At 35.1% G+C, this 26,728-nt stretch overlaps 1 protein-coding gene and 1 long non-coding RNA gene across 5 annotated transcripts in view; both read right to left on the bottom strand.

The window, feature by feature from the left end:
* LOC148648882 (fibronectin-like) overlaps nt 1–6,155 on the bottom strand; it is a 61,604-nt gene extending 55,449 nt beyond the window's left edge. For all 3 annotated transcript variants that reach the window (XM_088607211.1, XM_088607212.1, XM_088607213.1), the window contains exons 1-5: nt 5,830–6,155; nt 5,203–5,328; nt 4,887–5,024; nt 3,336–3,467; nt 2,848–2,985 (exon numbers count right to left, since the gene is read on the bottom strand). In XM_088607211.1, the coding sequence (XP_088463337.1) occupies nt 2,848–2,985; nt 3,336–3,467; nt 4,887–5,024; nt 5,203–5,328; nt 5,830–5,968 (673 nt within the window). In that variant the 5' untranslated portion in view covers nt 5,969–6,155. The remainder of the gene's footprint in view (nt 1–2,847; nt 2,986–3,335; nt 3,468–4,886; nt 5,025–5,202; nt 5,329–5,829) is intronic.
* Nucleotides 6,156–18,546: 12,391 nt separating this feature from the next.
* The window catches only part of LOC148648881 (uncharacterized), a 106,981-nt gene continuing 98,799 nt past the window's right edge, over nt 18,547–26,728 (bottom strand). For both annotated transcript variants that reach the window (XR_015926559.1, XR_015926558.1), the window contains exon 6: nt 18,547–19,045. This is a non-coding gene — a long non-coding RNA (uncharacterized LOC148648881). The remainder of the gene's footprint in view (nt 19,046–26,728) is intronic.

Genomic DNA, 26,728 nt, shown 5'->3' with positions numbered 1-26,728 from the left:
GCTACGGTGTTCAAGGGAATGTTTCCGCTGGTCCTTCCTCCAGCGGCTGTCAGGGTGTATAACACTGCCCTAGGCTAGAACTGTTAGCCCTTCACCTGCTCATCTATGGACAGCATGTTGCACTATTGTACTTTTTGGACACTGCATTAATATATCATTTATACTGTGGTACTTTCAATCTGTTATATCTTTGTGCATTTTGCACATTTTATTGTTTTACAGTGACTCTTGGCATATTTTGCAAATACCTAACTATTATATTTTGTATTGCTGTACTTTTTTAATTTTTAGTCTATTCTGATGTCTGTTTTTGCTTGTCTTGGGCTGGGCTGCTGTAACACCTCAATTTCCCTTTTGGGGATCAATAAAGTCTTATCTAAAGGATTGTGTCCAAAGCTGCAAAAATTGTTGGCTGTGAACTCTCTTCTATCTCATCTCTCTACTTAAGATCCACCTCCAATCGTGCCAAGAAAATAATCTCAGACCCCTCTCACCCAGCTCATAATCTCCTCCCTTCTGGAATACATTTCAAATCTTCCTCTCAAGGACTGCCCGCTTCAACCCCAGCTCCTTTCCCACCTCCACACAAACTCTGAATTCACATTGAACTCTGAATTCTATTGTATAATTCATGCTGCCACATGGAAAGTTGTTTATAAATGTATGTAACAATGTTTGTCTGTCTTCTGTCTCATTTAAATTTGTACCGCATATATTGTATGTCTCATCTGTGTTCTTGCTGTACCGATAGCAAATTCCACCAACTAGTGTTGTGTGGCAATAAAGAATAAATCTAAATAACAGTTTTCTAAATAAAACATTTTAAATATTCAAAACCATTCACCTCATTGTGTACATTTACTGAAATGTATTGAAGATGGTATTTCATCTGTATTCATTGAGTGCTTATTTTGACATTTAACAAAAAATATGCAATATAAACTTCAGATAAAACTTAAGCTTATTTTAAAAAATCCACTGAAAAAGGCATATAGTTACAACAATCCAGAAATCATTAGGATTCTGTTTTTGGGTTTCAGAAGAACTAAAACCCACCAATTATGTGGAGCTCTATCATAAGTGACAAATGAGGAGTCCACGCAACCTAGTCTTTTTGGCAGTAGCTCATTGATCCAAGGATCTCATCTTTTTCTGGCTTCCTTTAAATGCGGCTAGTATCTTTCTAGACTCGCACAACCATTTGCACCAACAATCAAAATAGCACAAAGGAATACACCAAAATTCTCAAAGACAAAAAGGCCTGAAAACTCAATATTTTTCTATATAGAAACCATTTATCATTCTCAGAAACAGATGTCACCACCTCTGCTGTTTGTGCAATAGTGTGACAAACATAACCCACTCTAAAGGTGAAAAAAAATAAAGACATGGTGTTCGATTCCAAAGTTGTTGGTGAAAATTCATATGTAGCAATTCACAACAGACTTATCACCCAGGTTAATTTAAGTAATTAGGATAACACAGACAATAACCTGATGCTGGACTACTCATGTTGAGAGTGTTTGCTACAGAGTTCACCACAATCTATATTTTTTTAAGAGTGTTTGAAGTTGGAGAGAAAATAATGCTTCACTTTTAACATTTTATAATTGAAAGCATTATTAGATATGCTATAACAGTGGTTTGGCATTTTATCTGTTTAAGTTAAAAAATCACCCGTCTTATCCAAACAGCAATGAAGGTGTTGGGACTAAAACAGCACTCATCCTTGCAGAAATTAATAATAATAATAATTGCTTACACTTATATAGCGCTTTTCTGGACACTCCACTCAAAGCGCTTTACAGGTAATGGGGACTCCCCTCCACCACCACCACTGTGCAGCACCCACCTGGATGATGCGACGGCAGCCATAGTGCGCCAGAACGCTCACCACACATCAGCTATCAGGGGAGGAGAGCAGAGTAATGTAGCCAATTCATATCATAGATGGGGATTATTAGGAGGCCATGAATGGTAAGGGCCAATGGGAAATTTGGCCAGGATGCCGGGGTTACACCCCTACTCTTTTCGAGAAACGCCCTGGGATTTTTAATGACCACAGAGAGTCAGGACCTCGGTTTTACGTCTCATCCGAAGGACGGCGCCTGTTTACAGTATAGTGTCCCCGTCACTATACTGGGGCATTAGGACCCACATGGACCGCAGGGTGAGCGCCCCCTGCTGGCCCCACTAACACCTCTTCCAGCAGCAACCTTAGTTTTTCCCAGGAGGTCTCCCATCCAGGTACTGACCAGGCTCACACCTGCTTAGCTTCAGTGGGTTACCAGTTGTGAGTTGCAGAGTGATTTGAAAAATCCATTAAAATTAGACACGCTACTATCAGCAGACCCAATATATATTTTGAATTCTGAATACCAACTTCTTCCCCTTGGTAAATATTTAAGGGTTCCTTAACATAGATCAAACATACAAATATTTATTTTGTTCTAGTTCAGGTGGGTAGCTGCGTCAGCATGCATAGGCTGCAAAGGAACAAGTAATAGGTTTATTCCATGCTGAAAAAAAGAAGAAAGAAAACAATGTTTCGGTCGTGGAGCCTTCTTCCTGTTGTTTTCTTTCTTCTTTTTTTCAGCATGGAATAAACCTATTACTTGTTCCTTTATTTTGTTCTATATTACTACAAATAAATAGCAAGGTTAATGCAATTCTCAGCATAAACCAAATACGTGATGACTATGTTGTAAGGTTTTATGCATGTGTAATGATACGCGTTATGTTTTTGCGATATATTTAGATGTATCAAAGTGGTGTGTGTCCAAAAGAAATCCCCTAAAAGAAAGACGTAAGAAATGAGCATTTATTCAAATTGCTCTAACTGCTTACTTCTAGAAGTGCAGGTGATATGTCCATTTCCTTCTCCCAAACAGGTGCAGTCTACCATCATCCAGCCTTGGTAGGGTTTCTCCCATATCTCACCAACCACATAAGATGTGCCAGCAGTGTTGTCATAGCATCCCTCAGCTAAAGAAGTAAGGACAAATAAACTGGACAACGGCCGAAAGAACGAGCTTTGAGGAATAACCATACTGAGAAAAACAGGACAAACTGACTAAAATACTGTACCTGACACTTGAAGAATCCTTAGGTATTTCTGTTCATGTCTCCCCCCCTACCATTTTAATGTTAAATTAGATTAAGTACCTAACTGAGTAATATCCACAACTTCTGAACAGTCTCTAGTGGATACTATGAGTAACTTAATACTAGTTAATAAAAGACTAAACATGACTGGATTGGAAACTTCAGATATCTACATCTACATTATAATTATGTTACAAACCACCAGAAATGTTTATTTTCCTGCTGCTTACCAACAGGTTTGCAGGTCCATTCTCCCTTTCCATTTCCCAGACAAACACACTCCAGCATGTAGCCGCCTGTCTCATGTGGCCTCCTCCAGGTATCTCCAATCTTGTAAGATTGTCCTCCCTCATGACACCGGTCTGTCAGAAACAAGACATTTGCCATAGGCTCCTCTTTTGCTATGTACAGTATATATGTACACACTGAAGCATTAAAAGCACAAAAAATGAGCATCAGAACTAATGCTTCTCAGTAAATATACACATAAAGGTTAGAGAGGGAAGCTCTCAGACGTATGTTCTGTAAACATACATGTATAAAGAAAACTAATGTAAAACATCTATATATGGTGACAAAACTGAACCAACTTAAGACCATAAAACATGCTCCTATTACAAGTAAAGCTTTAGACACCATCATTGCAACAAAGGATTATTTTCAATTATTAAATTGCTGTTGGGAGGCACTCAAGTTAATGCATGTTGCTGGGCAGAAAACAGTACAGGAAAGGGGTGAATTATTGCTCAAATTACAGTGGTATAATTAGTGGAGTACTAGAGGGGTCTGTAGTCAGATTATAGCTATAGTAAAAAACCAAAATCCAGATTAAAAATAGGAGAGTTAGTTACTGTGTAAGCTACAGAAGAAATTAATGAGGAATGAGAAATCAGGTGACATGACATTTAAAGCAGATGTGCAATTTCACATCCACAACAAAATATAATCTAAGACATTAAACACTGACATTTAAGATACTTATGAAACTGTAAAAGTACACACACATATCTAAATATAGGGAAGCAGTAAGTGAAGCCAAGAGTGTAAGAGAGCTAAATGTTCGAGTTGAATTCATCAGCTGTTATAAGCTTACTTAATTTTAAGACTTCATTTAAGATAGTATTACAGTTTTCTAAAGCTAATCAGTCCAGAACTGCATGTTTTCAGTCTTAAACATAAAAGACCACCAAAGCACACATTCAACCCAATGCACTTTGGGTTCACAATCAGTAGTAAATCATGAAACATGGGAAAACAGAAACAACAACAAAGAAAAAAACACATTTCAAATTGAAAAGGGGAACCACTTTTTTTCTTTATACAAAGGCTTGTTGGAGTCTGATTAAAGTAACCCATCCATGATGTCGAACCCAAGTCTTTTTTACAAGAAATTACTGAGAAATTCTGAATTTTGCTACTAACAGCAAGCTAGGTGGGCCAAACAGCTTCATCTAGTAATATTTATGTTTTCAAAGACATTACAGATGTGGTTCTAGTGTGTAGTACAAAGTATCTTTGTTTTTTTAATACATTCAACTTCACAATGACTAGCAAGACTAAACACCTTGATACAGAAATAAAATTATTACAGGGTATAAAAGGGACAAATACAGTTAAGGTTTGTAATCTAATGTCTATTATAAAGTATATTTTACTACAAATTTAATAATTTAATTTAAAATCAAGCCCTTAAGGAGTAGTCCATGTTATTTCAGTTAAACGTTTTAGAGTCAACAACATGCCCAAAAAACCTTTAACACCGTGGTCCACATGAAACTCACTAGCAATTGTGCAGCTAATCTTTCCTCTGCCAGAACCAATGCAAGTACAGTCCCAGATCATGCCATCCTTTGGACGCTCATATGTTTCTCCCACGCGATAGGTCCGTCCATTGATTTTATCATAGCAAGTTTCTTCAGCTACAGGAAAGCAAGCATTGAACAGTTAGGAGTTTAGTTACAATGCACCATCTGATGATATTTATTCTTTCCTTGTATCCGTGTGTTGATGTACGCAAAAAATATCCTATTCTAATTCCAGTTTTACAGAAGTGTACTGTAATTATATTATGGAAAAAGTTACTTCCTGCAAACTCACCTTCTGGTTTAGTTTTGCATTTAATTCCTCTACTTCCATGACAAGTGCAAACCAATGTACTGCCCAGGTACGGACGCTCCCATTGTTCGTTAATTCTAAAAAAACGTTCGCCCTCAAGGCAGCCGTCTAAGAAGATAAAGAAAAATCAATTTCACAATGCGTTAAAATATCCCCCTCATCAATTATACCATAAAGATAGGCGCAGTGTTCCTTTCATATTATTGTTAAATAACACCCTCGAGCTCAGTCGACCTATGGGCAAGATTCTGGAAACAGGGCAATACGTAGTTTTGAGGTACTTCAACTTGTACGCCTACTTTTCTGAAAAAAAACAGAAAAGTAAAAGTAACACCGTAAAATTAACACTAACAAGCTTTCTTACTGTAAAGTTGTACGTTACTAGAAAAGAGATGCTATTACTTTATAAACTGCTCTTCGAATAGAAAAACTGCAAAAACAGCAACTGCCCAATTACACAGCAATTGCAACGCATTAAACATAAATCGTCATATAAAACTCAGGTCAATCACCTCTCCTTTAAATTTTAAACTGCGAACTAAATGGTATACAATAATAAAAAGCGAGAACCCAAATTCCAGTTTTGGTAGAGATAAACGGTATGCTTACCCTGAGAAAGCGATGCTTCGTCGAAAGGGATTACTTGCTGAGCCTGCCTTTTGCTTTTAGTTGCATGTTTGGGCATACAATGGACAACACTGCTGAAACATAACGCAACTATTAAGCCTATCATAGGGCTACAAGTCATTCTATAGTTTTGAAACCTTTTGCACGAACACGAATACTGTTATTTGTAGGGCTATCACTAGCAAAAGTAACCTCAAAAAGATCAGCACTCTGCCAATCTAATTCCTAAGGTTAAACTTCCAAGACAAATGGCCTGAACCCTTTCCCTTGCAATCACCAAACCCCAGCTCTTCGGAATGGGAGAAGGGCTGCTCCAGGGAGGGTTTTTATTTAACGGGAATCTGTTTTCCAGAAGAGGAGGGTCTTAGGTTCTTCAGACCACTTCGGACACTTACGTCATCGAAAAGAGTAACCATTTTCTTTCCAAACAACTTTAAGTGGGATAATGTTATTTTTTGTATGTTATCCATAAATTAGTATATATTATTTCGGGAAAAGACTGGAAATTTATAGTTAGATTTATTTTCGTTGGTTTTACTGTAAAACGTGATCTACAATGATTTCGAATCATTGCAAAGCGAGGTTTTTACAACACTAGATTTGATTAGATATGAACATTTTCTTCACGTCTTCGCATCGTAAGTCGTCCATGTATTAGCGTGATTTTTATTTTCGTTTTTATGTGGGTCGGTGCCTTAATAAAATTGTCTACATTACTGCTTTGTTCTTAGTTTCTGTACTGGTTAACCGTGTTTTTTTTACATCATTTTATTGTAACACGCATAAAGGTATTTAGGGATATTTTAACGCCAGCCAACTACGTTATAAAAAACGTAGTCACGTCCCAATCTGTTGAGATTTACAAAAAAAATGAAGTACCCGTATTTTAAAAATATTTCAAGCCTTAGACACAAAGGGGCATACGACTGTGAAGTAACTGGTTAATTCTATGGAATACATTTTAAATTTAATTTAATTTATTTAAAATAATGAACCACGCTCATATAAGATCAAATCCTGAAATGACCGTTACAAGATAATGGGAATAATTGAAACCACCGGGAAAATTGTAACTCGGTTTCGAGAAAAAAACTTTCCAGAAACATAAATTAAATTCCTCCATTTAAACAATACTGGAAATTGCCTCCACCTTTTAGTATAAGCAGTGCCAATCAAGTAAGCGCACTATGTAAGGCTATCACTGTATAAGGGTGTATCTACTGAGAACATTTGAAAATCCACACAAATTTGCACTTAACCAAACGCAACAACAATTACATATTTTTCGCGTTTATGGTTATACTGTTACAAAAGCAGGAGCAATACCTATGCGGGAAAAGAGGCTAAATATTTGTGTTTTAAGACGATTAACTGGCGAAAATTGTTATTAATGAATTAGGTTATCAATTGAAGGGTTATTTTTAATCAAAACTCCTGTTGTCTTAGTAATTAATTTGTAACATTTATAAATATTGTTTACAGAATTAAACAAACTGAAACTACAAACGCTATTTTCTTCAGTTCAGGCCATGACAAAATATTCATATGTAAGAACGAAACAAGGCCCTGCTTTGCCTTAACATGTGTTATCAATTACACTGAATTACATTATACTCCAGTGGTGCTTCTGTGGAGGAGTGCACAAATCCTTTAGGAAACCAAATGACTTCTGGCATAAGTATTGAATATTCCCATTAAATATCAGCGGGAAACGCTTCAGTTTCATTTCATAGTTAAGCATTGACACAACATAAATAATTTAGCCTAAATATAATCTCTTGATTATATTTTATATTAGCAGAAAGAAGCAATAAGGAACACACTTAACATCAGTATCTTTGGCCAGAGTAAATCAATGCATGTGTGTTCTACTGATAACCTTCTTTAAAGAGGTTAAAGTGTTTGTAAACGTATTTCTGTCATTTAAACCTGAAACAGAGTTTTAGAGATTCTTTCATTTAACACCATTATGTTAGTATTTCATTTTAAATGTAATTATATTGCAACATTTAATAAATATTTTTTAAAGACTTGAATCAGACAAATTGGAATTACAAATGCTAATTTCTTCAGTACAGGCCATGACAAAATATTAATAACGAAGGGCTACAACATACAGTAGCTACTCATTCCACAGGCCTGAAAACAGAACAAAACAAGGCCCTGCTTGCATGAACACATACATAAAAATATAAGTCTTAAAACAGAAGGCATATATCTGGTGTCCTTTATTGTTATCTGTTTGGTGATCCTTTCTGACGAATTATTGTTCACATAAATATTTTTTTTGTGTAAATAGATGGTTGTGAAACATGCTTGTGCAAATGTGTTGAAATCAAATAATCTTAACCAAACATATGTCTGGCATCAATTTAATGTTGATCTATAGAAAATCTGCTGTTTTAAGTAATGCACATTTCTAATATGTTTTTGTATTTTAAAACATTTGCTTATTTTTTCACATTCTTATGTTTTCGTCTTATGGTAGATTTATTTCAGCCTTTAAAATCTTTTTATTTCATTTAGTTTAATATACTATTCACTACATTTAATTAATTACTTATTCTAAAAAGTTTATGGTTAAGAGTGGTTTGGAACTGTCCAGTCTGTGCTAATTCATGAAGAGAAAAAATACCTTGGAATTTTACATCCTTGATTTGTATTTGATTGTTTATTTGCTTAGGCATCTATGTCTACATGTGAATACAGTAGAATAATATAAACACCCTGTTCGTAAGGTTTCCATGCAATTTCCAAATTACATTGAGAGTCTGGGTAAAACATTAGTACCACTAATGTTAAAGGTTTTATTTGAGAACTGAGAGATCACAGGTTCTGCCTAAACAGTTGTGTCTTGACAAGCCACAAAGGTGGTCAGAAACTGAGCAATTCTGATTTCAGGGGGCAATTTGTTAAACCACGGGGGTGTGAGGGTGTATAAGTCTGGTTGAAGAGTAGGAACAGCAGAGAGGGTGAGGGGTGTGCAGGGAACGTTAAACGAAAGATAATCAGTAGCAAAGTAATTGAGAATACAAAGCAAGAACTGGAACCTTGAATTAGATACATGTAGAAATTATGAGCCATTGTAGAGACTGGAATAATGAAGCAGCATGAGGAAAATGAGAAAGAGAGAAGTCAAAGTAAACATCTTAAATTCTGAAAGATTGGAATAGGTAAATAGCAATGGCAGTTACAATTTTCTAGGCAGGAGCCAAAGAGAGAAGAAAAAAGGGAAAAGGGTCAGCTTTTAAAAAGCTGAGTTTAAGGTGAAGGGAATGCATACAAGCAGTATTTATAATCCTACAAGTATTTATGGGTACACCTGGATGATAAGCTGGAATGGACTGTTAACGCTGACACCCTGTACAAGAAAGGTCAGAGCCGACTCTATTTACTTAGGAGGCTCAGGTCCTTTGGTGTGTGTGGAACACTGCTACACATTTTTTATGAATCAGTGGTGGCAGTGGCCATCTTCTACGCTGTTGTGTGCTGGGGCAGCAGCATCGTGGCAAGAGATGTAAATAGACTCAATACACTCATCAAGAAGGCTGGCTCTGTGTTGGGGCTGAGCCTTGACCCCCTGGAGGTGGTGGCTGAGAGGAGATTGCTGACCAAGCTCACAGCCATCATGAACAACTCCTCTCATCCACTACATGGGACTGTTATTAGGCAGTGGAGCACTTTTAGCAACAGACTGCTCCAGCTACGGTGTTCAAGGGAACGTTTCTGCAGGTCCTTCCTCCTGTCAGCTGTCAGGGTGTATAACACTGCCTTAGGCTAGGACTGTTAGCCCTTCATCTGCTCATCTATAGACAGCATGTTGCACTATTGTACTTTTTGTACACTGCATTAATATACTATTTATAGTGTGGTACTTTCAATGTGTATATACCTATTCGCATTTTGCACATACTTTATTGTTTTACAGTGAATATGAGCATATTTTGCAAACACCTAACTCTCTCTATTTTATTTCATATTGCTGTATTTATTTAATTTTAATTTTTATTCTACTCTGATGTCTGTTTTTGCTTGTCTTCGGCTGGGCCACTGTAACACCTCAATTTCCTTTCAGAATCAATAAAGTCTTATCTATCTATACAAAATCCAAGCAGATAGCACCCTGAAACTTGAACCTGTGTGCTATGAAGCATCAATGCAAACCACTATGCCACCATTCTGCCCATAATATTTTATAATCCATGAAAATACATAATGTGATTCAGTATTAATAAAGATAATTCACTTTTAGTATATCTACAGGATTATTTTTCTGCAAATCATTGAAGCCTATGTAGCAATCAAATGTAGCAATCAAATGAGCAAGAAAGGCCAAGTGGTCTATGTACATTGTAATCTTTCTTCTATTTTTATTTGTGACAATATGTTTTCCCATGCTCTCCCATTCGTGACTCTTCCAAGAATATATTTGTGATAATTTAGTATGCATAAGCAGAAAAAACAGAGAACCATGAAGCCTATATATTGTAGAATGTGCAACTTGAAAATAGGTGGGGAATGGCAAAACATTACTCCATTACTTTTTGCTTTCATATTAACACACTTATTGTGTTGTATTGAAGACTTTCCTTCCTTTATGTCTAAAGGGAAAGGTAATGATTCAAGTATACAGTAGGCCAGCCAGCAAGAGAGCAAGAGAGCCACACAGTTTAAGCCTCAACTACTTGGCTGGGAAGCTCACAACTTGTTATTTAAAAGTGTTTTCTATTCTTCTTCACATAATAAATCCACTTTTAGTTTCTGGCTATAACTATGTGTCCTTGTTTCACTACTAAGTGTGAAGAAGCCCCTTGGGTTAATCCTATTTATAAAATCTGTGGGTATGTACCCCTTAGAATCCTGTATACTTCAGTCTGCTCTTCTTTTCAAATCTAGACTGAGAAGATTTAGTTCTGTTTGTCTGTGTATATTCTGAGACCTTGAATATTTCTTGTTTCTGTTTCTTACATTTTTTTATAAACTATAAGATTCTTTTTATGGTATTGTAAAAATCTGACTGTGGCCTGGTCATTACACTTAACGTGGCTTAAGTGCATTTTAAATAAACAACAACTGTTGTATGTGACATCTCAGGAATAGCTGAAGGAAGGGATAATGTTATCAGGAATAGCCACTGTGCCATAAGTGGAACCATTTTCTATGAGTCCAATATAATTGGTAATGGTTACTCATAAACTTCATAAACACCAACTCATAGTAATAATATAGGGTGACCATAGCTGGACTTAGAATGTGTAACACTGCTGGAATTTGGGACACTCTGGGGGAAGCATCTTGTGTGTGTCTTCTTTCAGTGTTCTCTGGAAATAGATGTTTATTTTACAAATTAAACTCATCTCAACTCACACTGAACAGCTCTGTAACTCCTTGCATCCCTATAATATGGTGATCAAAATGGAACACAATATTATAGGTGAACCCATGTCTGCAATCTGAACCTCATGTCCCAAATATTGTGAATGTGTATTATTCATATTTACTGAAGCTAAGATGTTAATGCATGCCTTGTCTTTTCCAGATGGCCATTACAACGAAGCTTGGAGTTTAGTTGTCAAATAGTTGGTGACTCATTGTAGTGTACAAACAGTTGCTTCTTGGGACTTTGAAGACTATTTTGGTATATGACAACTGCCATATTTCAAGTCATTTGGTCTAGCAGTTCCTAAGACAGTAGTAGAAAAATAGCTTCCTCCATGTTTAAACTGTAGGTGGAAACTGGAGCACCCAGCAAAAGCCCACATATACATAGGGCCAACATACAAACACCACACAGAGAGCAGCCCAGAAATTGAACCAAGGGCCCCAACACCAGGAAGCAGCAATGCTAACCATTATGCTACCTGATTGTTCCACTCTATAGTCTTGAAATAAAAAAAAATATTTTGTATTTGTGATGACATTTTTGTGATAAACATGACAAAAAAGTGTAAATGGTAAATTCACACAAATTAGTCCTACCGATTCTGGCAGTAGGCTAATGACTACAGTTACCTTTTAATTTGCCAATTTTAACAAATTTCAGTGTCAGTCCAGTGTAATTTTGATGTGCAAAATATTAAGTTCTGGCACCCATTACTTGCTGGGAAATATCTTGCTGTCAGAACTTATCAAAAAGATCTTGAGGTCCCCAAACACATTGAAATCATTCTAATGTTCAAGTATAATTTTTACAAAGACCCCCTCTCTCCCCTACCTCTAGATTTGCTTTGATCTACATTTTTTATTTCCTTGCATGCACATAATGTGTATACAGCATGGTTTTTTTGGCAAAGACAACATGCAAATGTAAATATTTACTCTGCTAATGCTTACATTTACAGTACGATGATAAATAAAAATGCTCAAACATTCTAACAGACAAGGACTTCTTGCTTTCTGTAACAAATCCTGAGACTAAATATTAAAAAGGATTATTCAATGGAATTATTAAATAAACATTTAGATTAAGTTAAATTATTAAAAATACAAATGACCAGACTCTTCCCCATTTTCTGAGGGGTGAATGTTTTGCTTGTATTTAAAAAAAAACCACAAGACACATTTAAGCACATGGCTATAAAAAAGAAATCTATTAAATGTGAAATTGAGATTCTTACAGTATACCATAACTTAATTTATTGGTTAATTTCTTGGTAGAAAAGAGCTGACTTCAAATATGAGCTGTATTAAGGAAACCACACAATTTTTACCTTCTGCATCCTGTAAACTTCAGATCAGTAGAATAATTACACTTTAACAGTACTCTAAGGAAATAAATTACATTCATGTTTTTTTTATATTTTAAAATTATTTTAATTTCTCTAATATTTTCACTCATCCAGTTAGAGTTGCCTATAACAAACAGGCTTGTATCTGAGAATTTGCACTAGACAGAAATGACTTACAGTATACACATATAAAGATCCTTAGATGATAAAAAGAGCAAGATTTCCCTTACAGGATGTTAACATTTTACTCTCCTTGACATCAAGAATGGGTGGGCCTGATGTTATCTATTCAGTTAACCTTTGATGCTCAAATTAAGACTATTTTTTTCATTCTTTTCTTCTTTCACATGTTCCCTTCTTGTTGCAGCTATGCAATCAGTGCCACGCTACTTTTGTGGGTTTGACTTGGGTATCCTGAGGTACATTTCAATTTGATAGACAAAATATAATTGTAAGTAGAAAAAAACATAAACCATGAAAGTGCAAATATAGCTATGTTTTCAAGTAGTGAAGTTGTTTCTAATCAAAGCAGAAAGCATTTTTGTTATATTGCGATGCAAATGATATATTTGATTAAAAAATGCTACACAACAACTGTTTTTAGAATTTTATTTAAATCAAATCCTCTGGCTCTAGAACTTAAAGGTAACATCTTATAAATGTTAATTTGTTCTTATACATAACACATTGTATTCTAAATGTATTTAAATTAATCATCTTAATAATGTTTTTTCCTTTTTTAAAATGACAGAGGAAGTAGACCCCTCATTTAAGCACATGGCAGATTGCTTTCCTGCCCTTGAGATTTTTTTTTGTGTGAAATCTTTCTGTTTTTTGTTCTTCTCTCCAGGACATTTGGCTGGAGAATTGCTAGTGATGTAATGCAAGACTCCCAAACTACCCAAGGAGTCCTCTGTGGGAGGCCAGTGAGTGGGTTGTTATACAGTTCAGTCAGCAAAGTCTGTACCTTTTCCACAATATCCATACATGGTAAACATAGGGATCCAATGAGGAAGAAGGAAGAAGTTCCTGGTAGACAAAGTGCAGTCTTGCATTTTTTCACTCTGAGTTACTTTGTGGAGGGGACTCACTTCATCTGCCTCTGACCTGTCTAACAAACAAGCCTGTTTTTTTGAAGTACACAGAAGATAAGGCAGTGAATTGAGTAATTGTTTAGTCATTTAAACCAAAGGGAGGAGTGGGGTTCAGAAATGAATCACACAGTCCCAATGCTGAATTAAATTCAATTAATAGAAGGACTAGGGTTTGTATATCTACTTTTTAAAATCTAGCTGTGTCTTCAAGTCATGAAGACTTTGGTTTATTGTATCATCCACAAAATTGAAACTACAATTTCCACCAATATAGCGGATGCATTTTTCAAATATACAACTATGAAACTCTTTTTTAATCAAAAAATGAGATGACCTAACTATTGGAAAAAATGTTGGAATTTTACTAAGGATGTATTACTACCTATAACATATATTATCTGGTACAAATATGCTGTACAAAAAAGTACAGCTTTTAGGAAACAACAAACTGGAAAACTGAAATGATTTGATTACAGTTGCTTTATAGAACTGAATAACTTGCTGCAGTGCCATTGGATGAACAGATACCATATTTGGATTATTTAGGATCTAAGGGATATTTTAAATTTATTGAGGTCTGGTTATGACGAACTGAAGTTCATCCATTCAGTTATTCATAGTTTTCAAAAAAAGTTTTAAAGTGTATTAACATACAGTATCTAATGTTTATGAATATCATAAATAATAAGATTGCAGATATTTAAACTGTAAAAACAAAGGGTGGCATAGTGATGCAGTGGTTAGCATTGCTGTTTTGCAGTGTGGGAACCTTGGGTTCAATCTCTGTGGAGTTTATATAGGCTTTTGCTGGATGCTTCAGTTAAGATAAATGTATAGATTCTTTATATCTTTGTGGAGCATATAGTTCTTAATGCATACCACTAAGAAACTTGTGGTCTATATAGGGACAACGTTTGTTCTGAAGCATGAAGCAAAACTGTTGCAGAAATTGTGAGATTTATATGTTTTGATTTGAGAATCTTCAAAATTATAAAGTTGCATTGGAATCCGAGTGTAGAACCAGTTAATTGACAATAGCATTACTTGCTACAAACCAGTAACATTTCCGTTTTCCATTTCCATTTTTTTAGACTTCACGTTTGCTGGTGTAAGTGTTTTTTGTGGACCAGCAGATGTCATTCTTCCCTATGGACAAGAATTCCATACCAAATAGGAGCAGTGTTATCTAATGGAGGGAACATCATAGTGCTGTGTGTAGTTTTGCATCAAAAGAGCAGTAGACAGTCATGCGCAGTTTCAGTCTTTATTGAGCTCATGTACATTTGGCAACACAGCATGGTTCCCAACTCTTATACAGTATAGATACAGTACATCTGATAATGTGAGGTTAATTTAACACCATAGGTGTTTTTGTACTGTTTTTTTAAATGTGACTGAGGTTTGTTTCACACTTCAGGTCTTTGTCATGTTCTTTGAGGTTTATGACTTCTACTCTTAACACTTTGTAGGAGGAAATTAGTTGCTGCAGGTGTTAATACAAATAAGCTTTCTTTAACATACCTTTTATAGTACTGACTTTACAAGGCTATGTTAACAGATTCCGGCAATTATTCTAATACCTTCTGTAGTGTAATTATACTGTTTACATTGTAACCTTGAAATGTAAGATGTATATATGCCCCATTTCAATACCAAAAATTATCCCTTTAAACAACTTATCACAGTGGGAGTTTGTAACTGTATTTGCCAGAAAGATTGGGCTTAGTTGTGAACTAATGAGTCACTGGGACAAATGCATTTCAAATAATTTAAACAAAGCACCCATTTTTCAGCAACCAGTTGTGCCTTTGCAAGTCAGTGCTAAACCACAGAAGTGGAATGCAGCTGACCACTCATAAGAACATAAAAGCATAAGAATGGTCACAAATAAGAGGCCATTTGGCCTTTTCTAGCTTATTTGGCTTTTTGTTTCTGATTGAACCAAACTAGTCATTCCTTAAAAGAAGCCAGAATATCAGTTTAGAGAATCTGAGAATGCCCCCCAGCTTTTTATGCACTCTTCCTAAACATTGCTCAAGATGAGGCAGTTACCCCACCCTGTGTGATCCAGTTACAGCTGTGCTGCCTACACTTGTGGTTTTCCTTATAAACTACCCTAAACATACCTTGACTCATGCCCACAAGTAATACATTGCTGTAATAACTGAAATAAAAAATGCAGTTTCATTCTGAGAATTTAAAATCATGAAAACTAAGTTTGTTCTCAGAATCAAAACCTCCCATCAGTAACAAATTACGATATTTTATATGTTAACTTTTTTATTTCAGCATTATTTTACATCAATCAACAGTTTTCCAGTTTTTAAGTTTAATTTATAAACGATATGTACATATTTGTTTATATTTGATTTGTTTATAAATGTCTATCAATATGCATTCACTAGTAGAGTATGTGAATCACAACATTACATTATTTTAATTAATCAAAATAGTGTAAAAACCAGGTAGAATAATTATATTTTAAGATAATAAAATTTATTCTGTTGGAAACTTTTTTAAATCAAAATTATGAAACAAGGGTCATGTGTGGGGTATTTTAGTTATGACAAAAAATGGCCAGGAGAATTATCACCATAGACTATTATATAGATTCATCTAAAATGCATTACACACACAATACTTATTTTACCCAGCTTCATGTAATATATGAATCTGCTTAAGTCTGATGTTGACCTTTTTTAAAAAAGAAAACAACATACAGCAAACATACAGATACAGCTCAGAGATAAAACTATACAAGTATCCCCAAATTTATCCAAAAGCATTGCCCTCATTGGGATCCTTGGTAAAGATAAGCAAGAAAGGCTATGAAAAAATGTATTTGTTGTTTATCAGCTTGATATTACACATAAAATATTAGAGAAATCTCACCTTTCAGTGAGGTAAAATTACTCAAAGAAAAACAAAATCCTTATAAAAAATAAACATTTTTCTCAAAAACACGTGTCACAATTATTGACACCCCTAGAAAGTGTATTTGGCCCCCATACACAGTGAGGAGGATGGTTTAAGATGGTTTAAAACTTTCTCTGAGGATCAAAGTTGGACAATTGCAGTTGGTTGCATCCTGGGGTCACCAAAACTACGATTAGACACAACCTCCATGCCAACAAACTATTTGGAAGGCTTGCCAGAAGAAAGCCTCTGTTGTCGTTAAACCACAAATGTAAGTGCCTGGTGTTCACTAAACATCACTGGAACTTTGATTGGAACTGGGTTCTATGGTCAGATGAGACAAAAATAGAGCTTTTTTGCAACAAACAGCAGAGGTGGGTTTGGCATAAAAAGAGTCAAGGTCAAGCAGAAAATAACCTAATCCCCACTGTGAAGAATTGTGGCGAATCTGTTGTAGGGCTGTTTTTCTTCCAAAGCCCTGGGGAATCTTGTTAGGATACTGTACATGGCATTATGGACTCCATCAAAATACCAGGAGATTCTAGATCAAGATCTGGCTGCCTCTGCCAGGAAGCGAAGACTGGGTCTTGGTTGGATCTCCCAGCAGGACAATGATCCAAATCATACCTCCAGATGCACACAAAAATGGTTCAGTGACCACATAATCAAGCTTTTGCATTGGCTATCCCAGTTCACTGACCTAAACCTCATTGAATACCTGTGGGTTAAGCTGAAGAGGAGAGTCCACAAATGAGGACCAAGGACTCTGAAAGATCTGGAGAGATTATTTATGGAGGACTGTTCTCAGATCCCTTTATATGTGTTCTCCCACCTCATACAGCATTATAAGAGAAGACTCAGTGCTGTTATCTTGGTCAATAAATGTGAATGGTTTGGAGCTGACAATGCCGTTGTCAATGGATCAGCTCCATACCTCAGATGCAATAGATAATGTGTCATTTTGAAAGTGTGCGTTTCTGGTCATTCTCAAATAAAAGTGCAAACATCTTAATTTCTGAAGAATAGCTCTGCCCCACTGTTTCATAAAACAAATTAATTTAATTTGTGCAGGTAACTTAATTAATTGGACACAATGTCTTGGTATAAGCCTTAGATGCCATAAATTGAACAAAAATATAGAACAAATGTATTCCTTCAATAGCTCAGATAATCTCAAAATAATCTAATTACAGCTAAACACATTGTGGACAATTTAACCTAATCAAGTCAGGGCACCTTTCTGTGTAATCAAGATACTTTTAAGACATAATGTTACCAAATTCTATAACATTTGCAATTCACATCTTATTGCACTACTCAAAGCCTAAACAGACAATCTGAGAACAATGAATAAAATCTGAAATGTTTGCCTAGCTGCAGACAGCTAGGCAAGCCAAAAGCAGATAAAACAAATGATCAAAGGTTTTTTTTTGGGGTTATTTACTCTGGTTAATTAACTTTTTGGTATGTTATTCTTCATCATTATGTCCTAAAATACAACACAAAGCACAAAGACAGAATAAAGGACAGAAAGTAATCAGAAGGAAGCTTGTAACATATGAGAGGACTAGGTTCTGATTAGTCTTGGAGACAAGATTCTGGCTAAGAAATCTGAATTTAGTTTTAGAAAGTTTGCTGTCTTATTTATTTTAGGAAATTATTATTTCCTTTATTGTGGAATCCCACTAAAAATGACCTCTCTTAATTTGTTAATACATTTGTCTAAGTTTTATTACTATTTCACAAGAGCCAAAGCAAGCAATCAGCCAGCAATGTTCCAGAGAATATAAAGAACTGGTGCCATTTCTCACATGCTTTAAATTGTTACCCACTGCGTGGGTACATTTTAACATTTTAGTTTCCCATTCCCCCTATTTTGTAACAATATACTAGTTTTCTGTATGATAGAAAATGTAATGGCTCTCAAGGATCTTAGATATAATGTAACATACCTCCTTGAGTATATTTCATCCATATGTACAAAAAGATAGGCAGTGAAGCTTCATATGTGGAACGCAGACAAAAGAAAAAACAGATAAAAATTATTGGCTGGGTTTCTAGTGTTAAAAATAAAAAGCAAACTGTGAAGGAATTCAGTTTGAGAATTGCATACTAAAGTGCTAACATTTGTCACTTGAAAATCAACCCTCAGTGAGAGACATTTTTTTTTATAGTGGCAAATGAACAGCCATGGAAAAACAGGAATAGTATCACTGGACCAGAGACGCCAAGTACAAAAACAAAATCCATATCAATAGGCTAGTGTGGTGACAAGGGTAACTGCTCTCTAGGAGTTCTGACTCACAGAGAAGATATCCACAATTGAAGTATTGTACACAGTGTTTGCACAAATGATCAAATCAAGATTAAATCAAAGCAAACAATCAACCAGCAATTTCACATTTTAAACCTTTACTAACCTATTACTTGAAGGTTTCCCTTTGCGTAGATGCAAAAAACCTGTAGAAAACAGTTGTATTTTTATTAATGTTTCTCTTGATCTAAGCTCCTGTATCAAATTATTTTAATATTTGGGGTAGTGCCAAATCTAATGTTAAATATAAAATGGGTCTTTCCTATATTTTTTTCTGAAGTAATTAAAATACTTTTTTTCAGTAAGATCCTAGCAAACAAACAAGCAAGATGGACCCTATGATCTACTAGATATGGAACCAGTCAGGAAACAGAAGTTGATTAATTCTGCTTGATGTTTAATTAAGTTCTAGCCTACACTGCTTTTCATGTTCATGTTTTCTAACCACTACCTATGAAAATTTGATATTTGCATTAACACAATAACTAGTTTTAGTTTATTAATTATTATAAGTTTAGTTTAATAATTATTGATACATTTTCTGTTCATTTAAGAGGTTCACAAGATGCATGTCCCAATATTCAAAACCTTTGTATGTCTTTTGTTTTTTTCTTTACATCAACCTTCTTTCCCATACCACTGTACAATGATGAAATGTCCTGGTTTACGATTTTGCTACTCCTTTACTGCCCTCTAGAATGGTTTTCCAGAGAAAGAAATATAAATAAATTGAAAAAACAGAAAATTACTCTAGTCTTGGAGAGGGAAGAAATCAAATAAGAAATTAAGCAGTTCTCACATGACATTGCAGTTACTGAAAATCCACGGTGAAGTAGTCACATCAGTGGTAGTGAGGTAAAACCAACTACCAAACAAGCTACAAGAATTAAGTAGTCTCCTTCATCTGTATCTCTTCTTATACTCTTAAAAATGGGACAGGGTTGACCCTGCCATCTCAGATTAGGACCATCCCAACAGACCCCTTGGGTTAATGTGGCTAGGTTCCCCTGGAACTAATCTGATACAAGGTATTGGTGTCATGTTGGTGACCATAGCTGTCCATAGCTGTCCATAGACACTTGTCCATAGCTGATGACTGCATTCCTTATTGTTAGAACTTGCTTTACAATTTTTTTTCTCGACTGAAGCCATTCCTTGGTGCTTGTTTAATTAACTAGCCATTTGTTTTTTTTATTTTTGCATATAAGATACTGTATATACTGTACATATCTCACTGTGAATGTGAAACAGCCAAACAAACTGATCCCAGACTTTAAAAGTTATGATATTTAAAACACATATTAATTTACAAGAATTGGACAAATGGAGTTAATATATAACAGACCAATTTTTAAATTGTACATGGTTAAATAGAGGACCTCCACTTGTTATTGAATACATAGTGAGATCACATGCCTTCTTTAATTTTCTGTGAGCAATCTGGTGGTTGAGAAATAATTGAACAAGCATTTAATACACATGGATTTGTTAAATACACACAAGGCACAAACTTTTATTTAATGTAACATATTAGTATCCACAAGTACCATTGGAGTGAGCTACAGAGCCCATAAGAACAATGTTCAACTTATACTCACTGAATTAGTGACACTAATAAAACCCTAATGTACTCATAGACTTAAATCTTTATAAAGGAAAAACATGTTTATTTTGAATTCAGTAATGCTTTCGTACTGCTGCTGGATATTTTGAACTACACGCCAAACATTGAACCCCATACAAAATTCATGTTAATACATAAAAGTGGCATACTTTGATAGGATACTTTGTCAGGAATGGCATTAAATAACTTGACATATATGAAAAGTACTCCTTTTCTAAATTTATTATGAGCACATTTGGAGGAAGCTATCTGTAAGCCCTAAGTCCAATTTCTTTACCTCCTGCTCCTTATTTCTTCTAAACTGCCTATCCTTTGGGTCTCTTTTTATGTAAACTACTGGGTACATGAGCTGGCTGGTCTGCACTGGATAATTCCAGTTCCCAAGGATATGGAGTCATCTAGTCTCCTCTCAGCTGGGACTGCTATCTGATAAGATTACTGTTGTTGTGCAAACACACATCAACCAATATCTTCCCACTCCCAGCTAGCAATTCTGATTACTCCTAAATGCCAGAGCAGCTCAATCAAAGAATCAACCAATCAATTTGGTACAGTGCCCTTTGCAAAACTTTGCTACAGAGCACTTTATAAATTTACAGCAACTGCAAGGCAATAAAATAATCAATGAAGATCCAATATTAGGAGCAAATGACCTGTACATCCAATATCTTTATACCTAGAGCATAGCAGTAGTAAAATGATAATAAAGTAATATATTTAATACACCTGTCCTAGAAAGCCTGTATTTACTATAATACCCTGTATTTGAATAGCAGTTTTCATTGCGTGGCCTCACAAAGTACTCTGTTAACCTACTTTATCAACTTGTGAGGGGCACCACCCATTTTACATCAGCAGCCCCTTAGAAAGCAGACCAAACCATAATAAAAGTTACAAATAAAATGAACTTATTCCACCCATGAGTATCTCTCGCCAGTAGCAAACTCATCCAAGGATTTCTTCCAATCATTGCAAATGCTTAGAAAAATATGGTAATTTAACTTGTTCCTGACTCCCACAACACATACAATGTGCTGCATTGTTTCAGAAATAATGGGGGCAAAAATAGTAGTTTTCATTTCCATTATTTCTGTTTTTCATTCTACCTTCTGAAAATAAAAGGTGTTCCTACACCATTCTACAGGAAAGTGTACAGTGGTAACAGATTAATGTAGCACTAATGGCAAATGTGTCTTTTTGCCCAAAGTTGAAGTGTAATTCTGAAATATCTAACTCTATAACTTCATATCATTCAGTTTGCTAGAATCATCAGGATACCAAAATCTCAGCAGAATCATAAGACAAAATACACAATGGTATAAGGCACAAATAAAGGTTACAGAATTCTAAAGCAGATGTTCTAAGATGGATGAATATATTAGTTTATTTTTACACTCCTGTATTCTCCGGAGCCAGTTGCACAGCATTGCAGATATCTTGAGGTACATTAAATCTGTTTGGGTTAGTATTTCCATTCTTACATATAGTGCCTTTGGGTTTAATAATCACAAGCAAACGTAGTTAGGACACCAGTTCTGTGCCTCATGTGAACAACTGCACCCACTACAGCACAGTGCCCTCTGTGACCATGCTGGGGTTTTGGTTTGTAATTTCTAATCTGGTGGGAATTGTGCCACATACTGGTTCACTGACAATACTTCAAACAGTTACCTTATTTTCCTTAAATCACTTTCACAAACAAGAAATACAATGATACAGTGCTCTCCTAAATCAGGGTTGTGTGCTGTCTGTATTTGTGACCATTTGAATAGTTCATATCCATCCATCCATTTTCTAACCACTTTATCACTATAGTGTCAAGGGGGAGCCTATCCTGGCAAGCAACAGAAGCAAGTCAGGATACACACTGGACGGGATGTCCAATGCACAGCACACACAGACAAAAACACACATACTCACACTATGGCCAATGTTCCCAGAAGCCAATTAACCGATGAGTTTGAGCCTACCATATGGCCCATCTCAGGCTCTCTATTGTGTATTTTTATGAATGACAATTTTTATTTGATTCATTTAACATATTTGCAGGTTTTAACAATTTGTAGCATCTAATGAAGGAATTATTGAATGTTGTAGCAAGTGTCATAGTCTGACACACAGGCAACATTAATTTCCAGAAACAGTCATTAAACCTCCTGCAGCAAGGAACATACTTGGTATAGTTGGTTTGGTATTTCTTGCCAACAAAGATGGGGAGCTCAGAGGATGCATCTAAATGTGTGTATATCATACTACATAACTAAACCTGTGCTCATATACTTTATTTTCTCTTTCACAAAAAATGATATTTAAAAAAAATATTTTTATAATCACAGTTTTTTTAATATTTATGTTGCTATTCCTATTCCAGCATACACACAAATATGTTTTTCTTCAGCAAGAAGGACAACAAGCCATACAGTTTTGATAATTTATTCTTTAGTTCATTTTATTCTCCCAACATCTGCAGTTTGTCATACACCACTAGAACTTGGCTTTTTCCTGGAAAAAGCATTTTCCAGATGTTGAAAAACTCAAACCACGAGGAGCATTTGTGGGAAGCTGCCTTATAATTCCATTAAGAACTATAGGGATGAATTGAAATAAAAATGCTTTTAATTTTTACCTCTGTAATGTGTCAATAAATAGTTGAAATAATTAAATAAATTACATAAAACAAATAAAATGTCCAATAACCTTATATAGCTGACCTCCATATGCATCAAAGAATGAAGTGATACAACTATTTTTTAATTTCAGTTATAAAATTGCTCTTTATTGATTAAGGATTTTAGTTGATTAATAGGTTATATACACAAATTACTATACACATTCAAACCAAATAAACAAAAACAAAGCAGTAAATAGATTATTACTAAAAGAAATGTAAAAGTCCGTCAGTCAGGTAGTGAATTTCAAACCATATTAAAAAACTAGACCAATAAACTTTCAAAACGACTCAGGAATAAAGCTGTATAAATGCAAAGATCCGGAGAAAGGTGTAGGGTGGTGATTTGTCAGAATCCAAGTGCAAGAGCCCTGAGAGTGAAAAGTGAAAGGTGAGAATGAAATAATTGATTACTGAGCAGCAGGGCTAATCAGGCCAAGCTGGTCAGTAATGGGGAGGACAATCCCAGGAGAAGATAACTGCATCCCTGGTGAAAAAACGCTGCTAAAACACAGCCTGTTGTAAAAAGCAAGACTCCTAAAAAAGAAACAGAAAGGGATAAAAGGTCAGCCCTCAGAAGTGTGGGATGTAGAACATTAGAGTCGACGAGGTGGCCAGTGAAAAGAGAATGCGTAAAATAAAGTTCTGGCTAGAATCTAAGACTGCTGTGTCAGGCGATGCGCAGTGCGCCGTCCAAGCCGTGCCTCGGCTTTATATAGAAAAGTGGAAATTGAATAATAAGCTAATAAACGAAAAGATGATCCGGTCAGAGCAGCAAACCTTGGAAAACCATGAGCCCTTATGAGAATTTGATGGTTTCCCATGTCATAAAATAAAAAAATAAATAAAGATCCATTATATATCTTTAAGCATGGTAAAGCTGATTGTTAAAAAGTGCCCAAAAACTGAGTGGCCAGGTAAGGAGGAAACTGTTTAGGGAAGCCACTGTGAGGCCAGCATTGATTTTGAAAGAATTTCAGAGTTCAATTGCTTAGATGGGAGAAAATGAACCTGGTTCAACAATATCTTGGTCACTCCACAATGGAAGCTTGTATAGAACTGTAATGAAACATCTCAAATTCTGCATGAGTTTTGCAAAAAAGCATTTGATTGATACTAAAAATGTGCCAAAAAGTTTATGTTCTAAATGGAAAAAAGGAAAAATGTGTGGTCTAAATGGAAAATGTTACACCTGTTTTATATCCCATGTAGTGCCTAACCCAATCCAAATAAAAGAATGTAACAGATATGAAAGAACACAAGATACTGATAGGTAGGTGGATGCTGCACACTGGTGGTAGTGGAGGTGATCCCCATTACCTATAAAAAAGCTTTGAGTGGAGTGTTCAGAAAAGCGCTTTATAAGTGAAAGCAATTATTAATTATTATTAGTAGAAGTATTATTATTATGATGATTATACACCATCCCTACTGTCAAACATCGTATTGTCCTTCAGGAAAATTTACAGTTGCAGATTGTCTTGCATTTGCAGTAGCTCACCTGCCATTATGTTTAAAGGCTAAATTGGCACTGAGAACACAAATCATTTTCATCCATTTATCAAACATTTATGCAGATCATCATGTGCCAATGTGATGACCTTTGGCCTTCCAGTACATGGCCTATTCCTCACAGAGGCAGTTTCCTGGTTTCTCTGGTCTGCTGATTGTTGAAGCAGAGCATCACAGCTTCTCTCACACATAGGCTGCCACACTTAAAGAAAGCAACCACGTGATCTTCATTGTTTCATTGCTCAGGTAAAGTATAGTTATACTTTTTAAATTATTACTTAATGTTCATGCTTTATTTATGGCTATTTATTCAAATGGTTAACTAATTAATTTACATCAATCAAATTCCAGGCACCTGGTGTTTTAATGAGAATGCATCACAAGCGTGGTATTTTGTTATTTCAAATAACAATACTTGGAACACTTCTAATCATAAATCAACACCTGTACATTAATATTAAAATAAAGCTAACATAACATTATGTATGTGCCCATGGATTTTTTTATTGTAAATATAGATAGTTGCACTTTCATTGTTTAGTACATATTTTCTACATTTTGTTTGAATGAAAAATTCAAACTTGCTCTACTAAAATGATCATTTTATCTCTCGCACACACTTTATAACATTTATTATTTTATTCTTATTATGTTCTTGTATAACTAAATATAACATTTGTGTGTACTGGATGTTTGTACTTATTGCACTTTAAAGGAATTGAGACAGCAGCTTTTTCACTGGGGTAAAGTCTGTCCTCATAATCATTGTTCTCACATGGAATAAATGCTGGAGGCTGTGAAATTAATTACAGGAATTTTTTAATATGTTCATGCATAGTAGATTTGGCAGTAAAAGAGAGTCACAAATGGCAATTACTAATCTAAAAATATTTTCTTGGTGAAACATTTTTAAAGTCTTCTTGTAAAGTCTGATGTATGGCAGGATTACTCATTTATTCCTGTCTAGACTGTCTGTAATTATGTAATGTTCATGTTTGGCTGTGCAGAGGTAAGAAGGACACATTTTGTTTCTCCTCTCTGTTTGAATATCCTATTGCAGCTGGTGGTAATTTTAATCATTGGCGTAATGTTGAGTTTCAGTTTGTTGTGAAAGAGAAATAAATACAACAAGGGTTCTTTGATTAAAAAGCAAAGCATTTCATTAACCTCACCACAAAGGTGAATTTGAATGGTGTCTGAAAGTTTTTCTGAGGTTTTGGAAAACAAATCTTCATATTAAGAAAAAAGAAAATAAAAGTCTCAGTAGGAAAATAAATGTCAGAATTATTGTAACTGTTTGCTAAGAAGTCTACCTAAGCAGGTTTGTTTATACAGCAGGTCTTTTTTTGAGACTTCCAGAACTTTCAAGTTAATTGAATCAAGAGAGTTTTCGGTTATTTAAAATACAGTTCTGCTTTCATTGGTAAGAAAAGGTACAGTTACCACTTTGAGGAATTAAATTAGAATATACATTGACCACTTATCCTTTTCTAAACTGGCATTGCTTCTGAATATCATAATGCTAATTTTCAATATTTTTAAAAGAGATTTAAAAATTCTTGACAATTTTGTCATTATTATTTATATGTTAATTGTATTTGATTATTTTTTCATTACCCAAATTATTAACTATTCATATTATTATTTATTAAAAGAGGAAACACAAAGGACAAAAGAAGGTAGGACACCCTGACACCTGGTCACCTACAGTATATACAATCAGTTCAATGGGTATCAGCAACTTATTTATATCTACCCTTCCTCTGTGAGTAACTGGACATTCCCAACCCTTATTCAAGTCATGGAGTTCTGGGCACAGGGAGGCATGAGCAAAGAGTAAAAAATAATATAATAAAAAGGGTGAGCTTAGGAGTGGAACACTTGGATGTTATCTTCTTCCTCCCTATCCTGTATTTGTTTCATAAAGCAGGGTAGGGGAAGTGTAATGGAAAATATTATTTGGGACTGTCTGTGCTAAAAAGCAATACTCCCCATGTTCACATAAGTTTCCTGCCACAGTCTATA

Source organism: Lepisosteus platostomus, chromosome 14 (genome assembly GCF_059453375.1).
Source record: "Lepisosteus platostomus isolate fLepPlt1 chromosome 14, fLepPlt1.hap1, whole genome shotgun sequence".
Lineage (NCBI taxonomy): Eukaryota > Metazoa > Chordata > Actinopteri > Semionotiformes > Lepisosteidae > Lepisosteus > Lepisosteus platostomus.
Note: the sequence above shows the minus strand (reverse complement) of the source record. Positions and strands in the feature narration are given on the sequence as shown.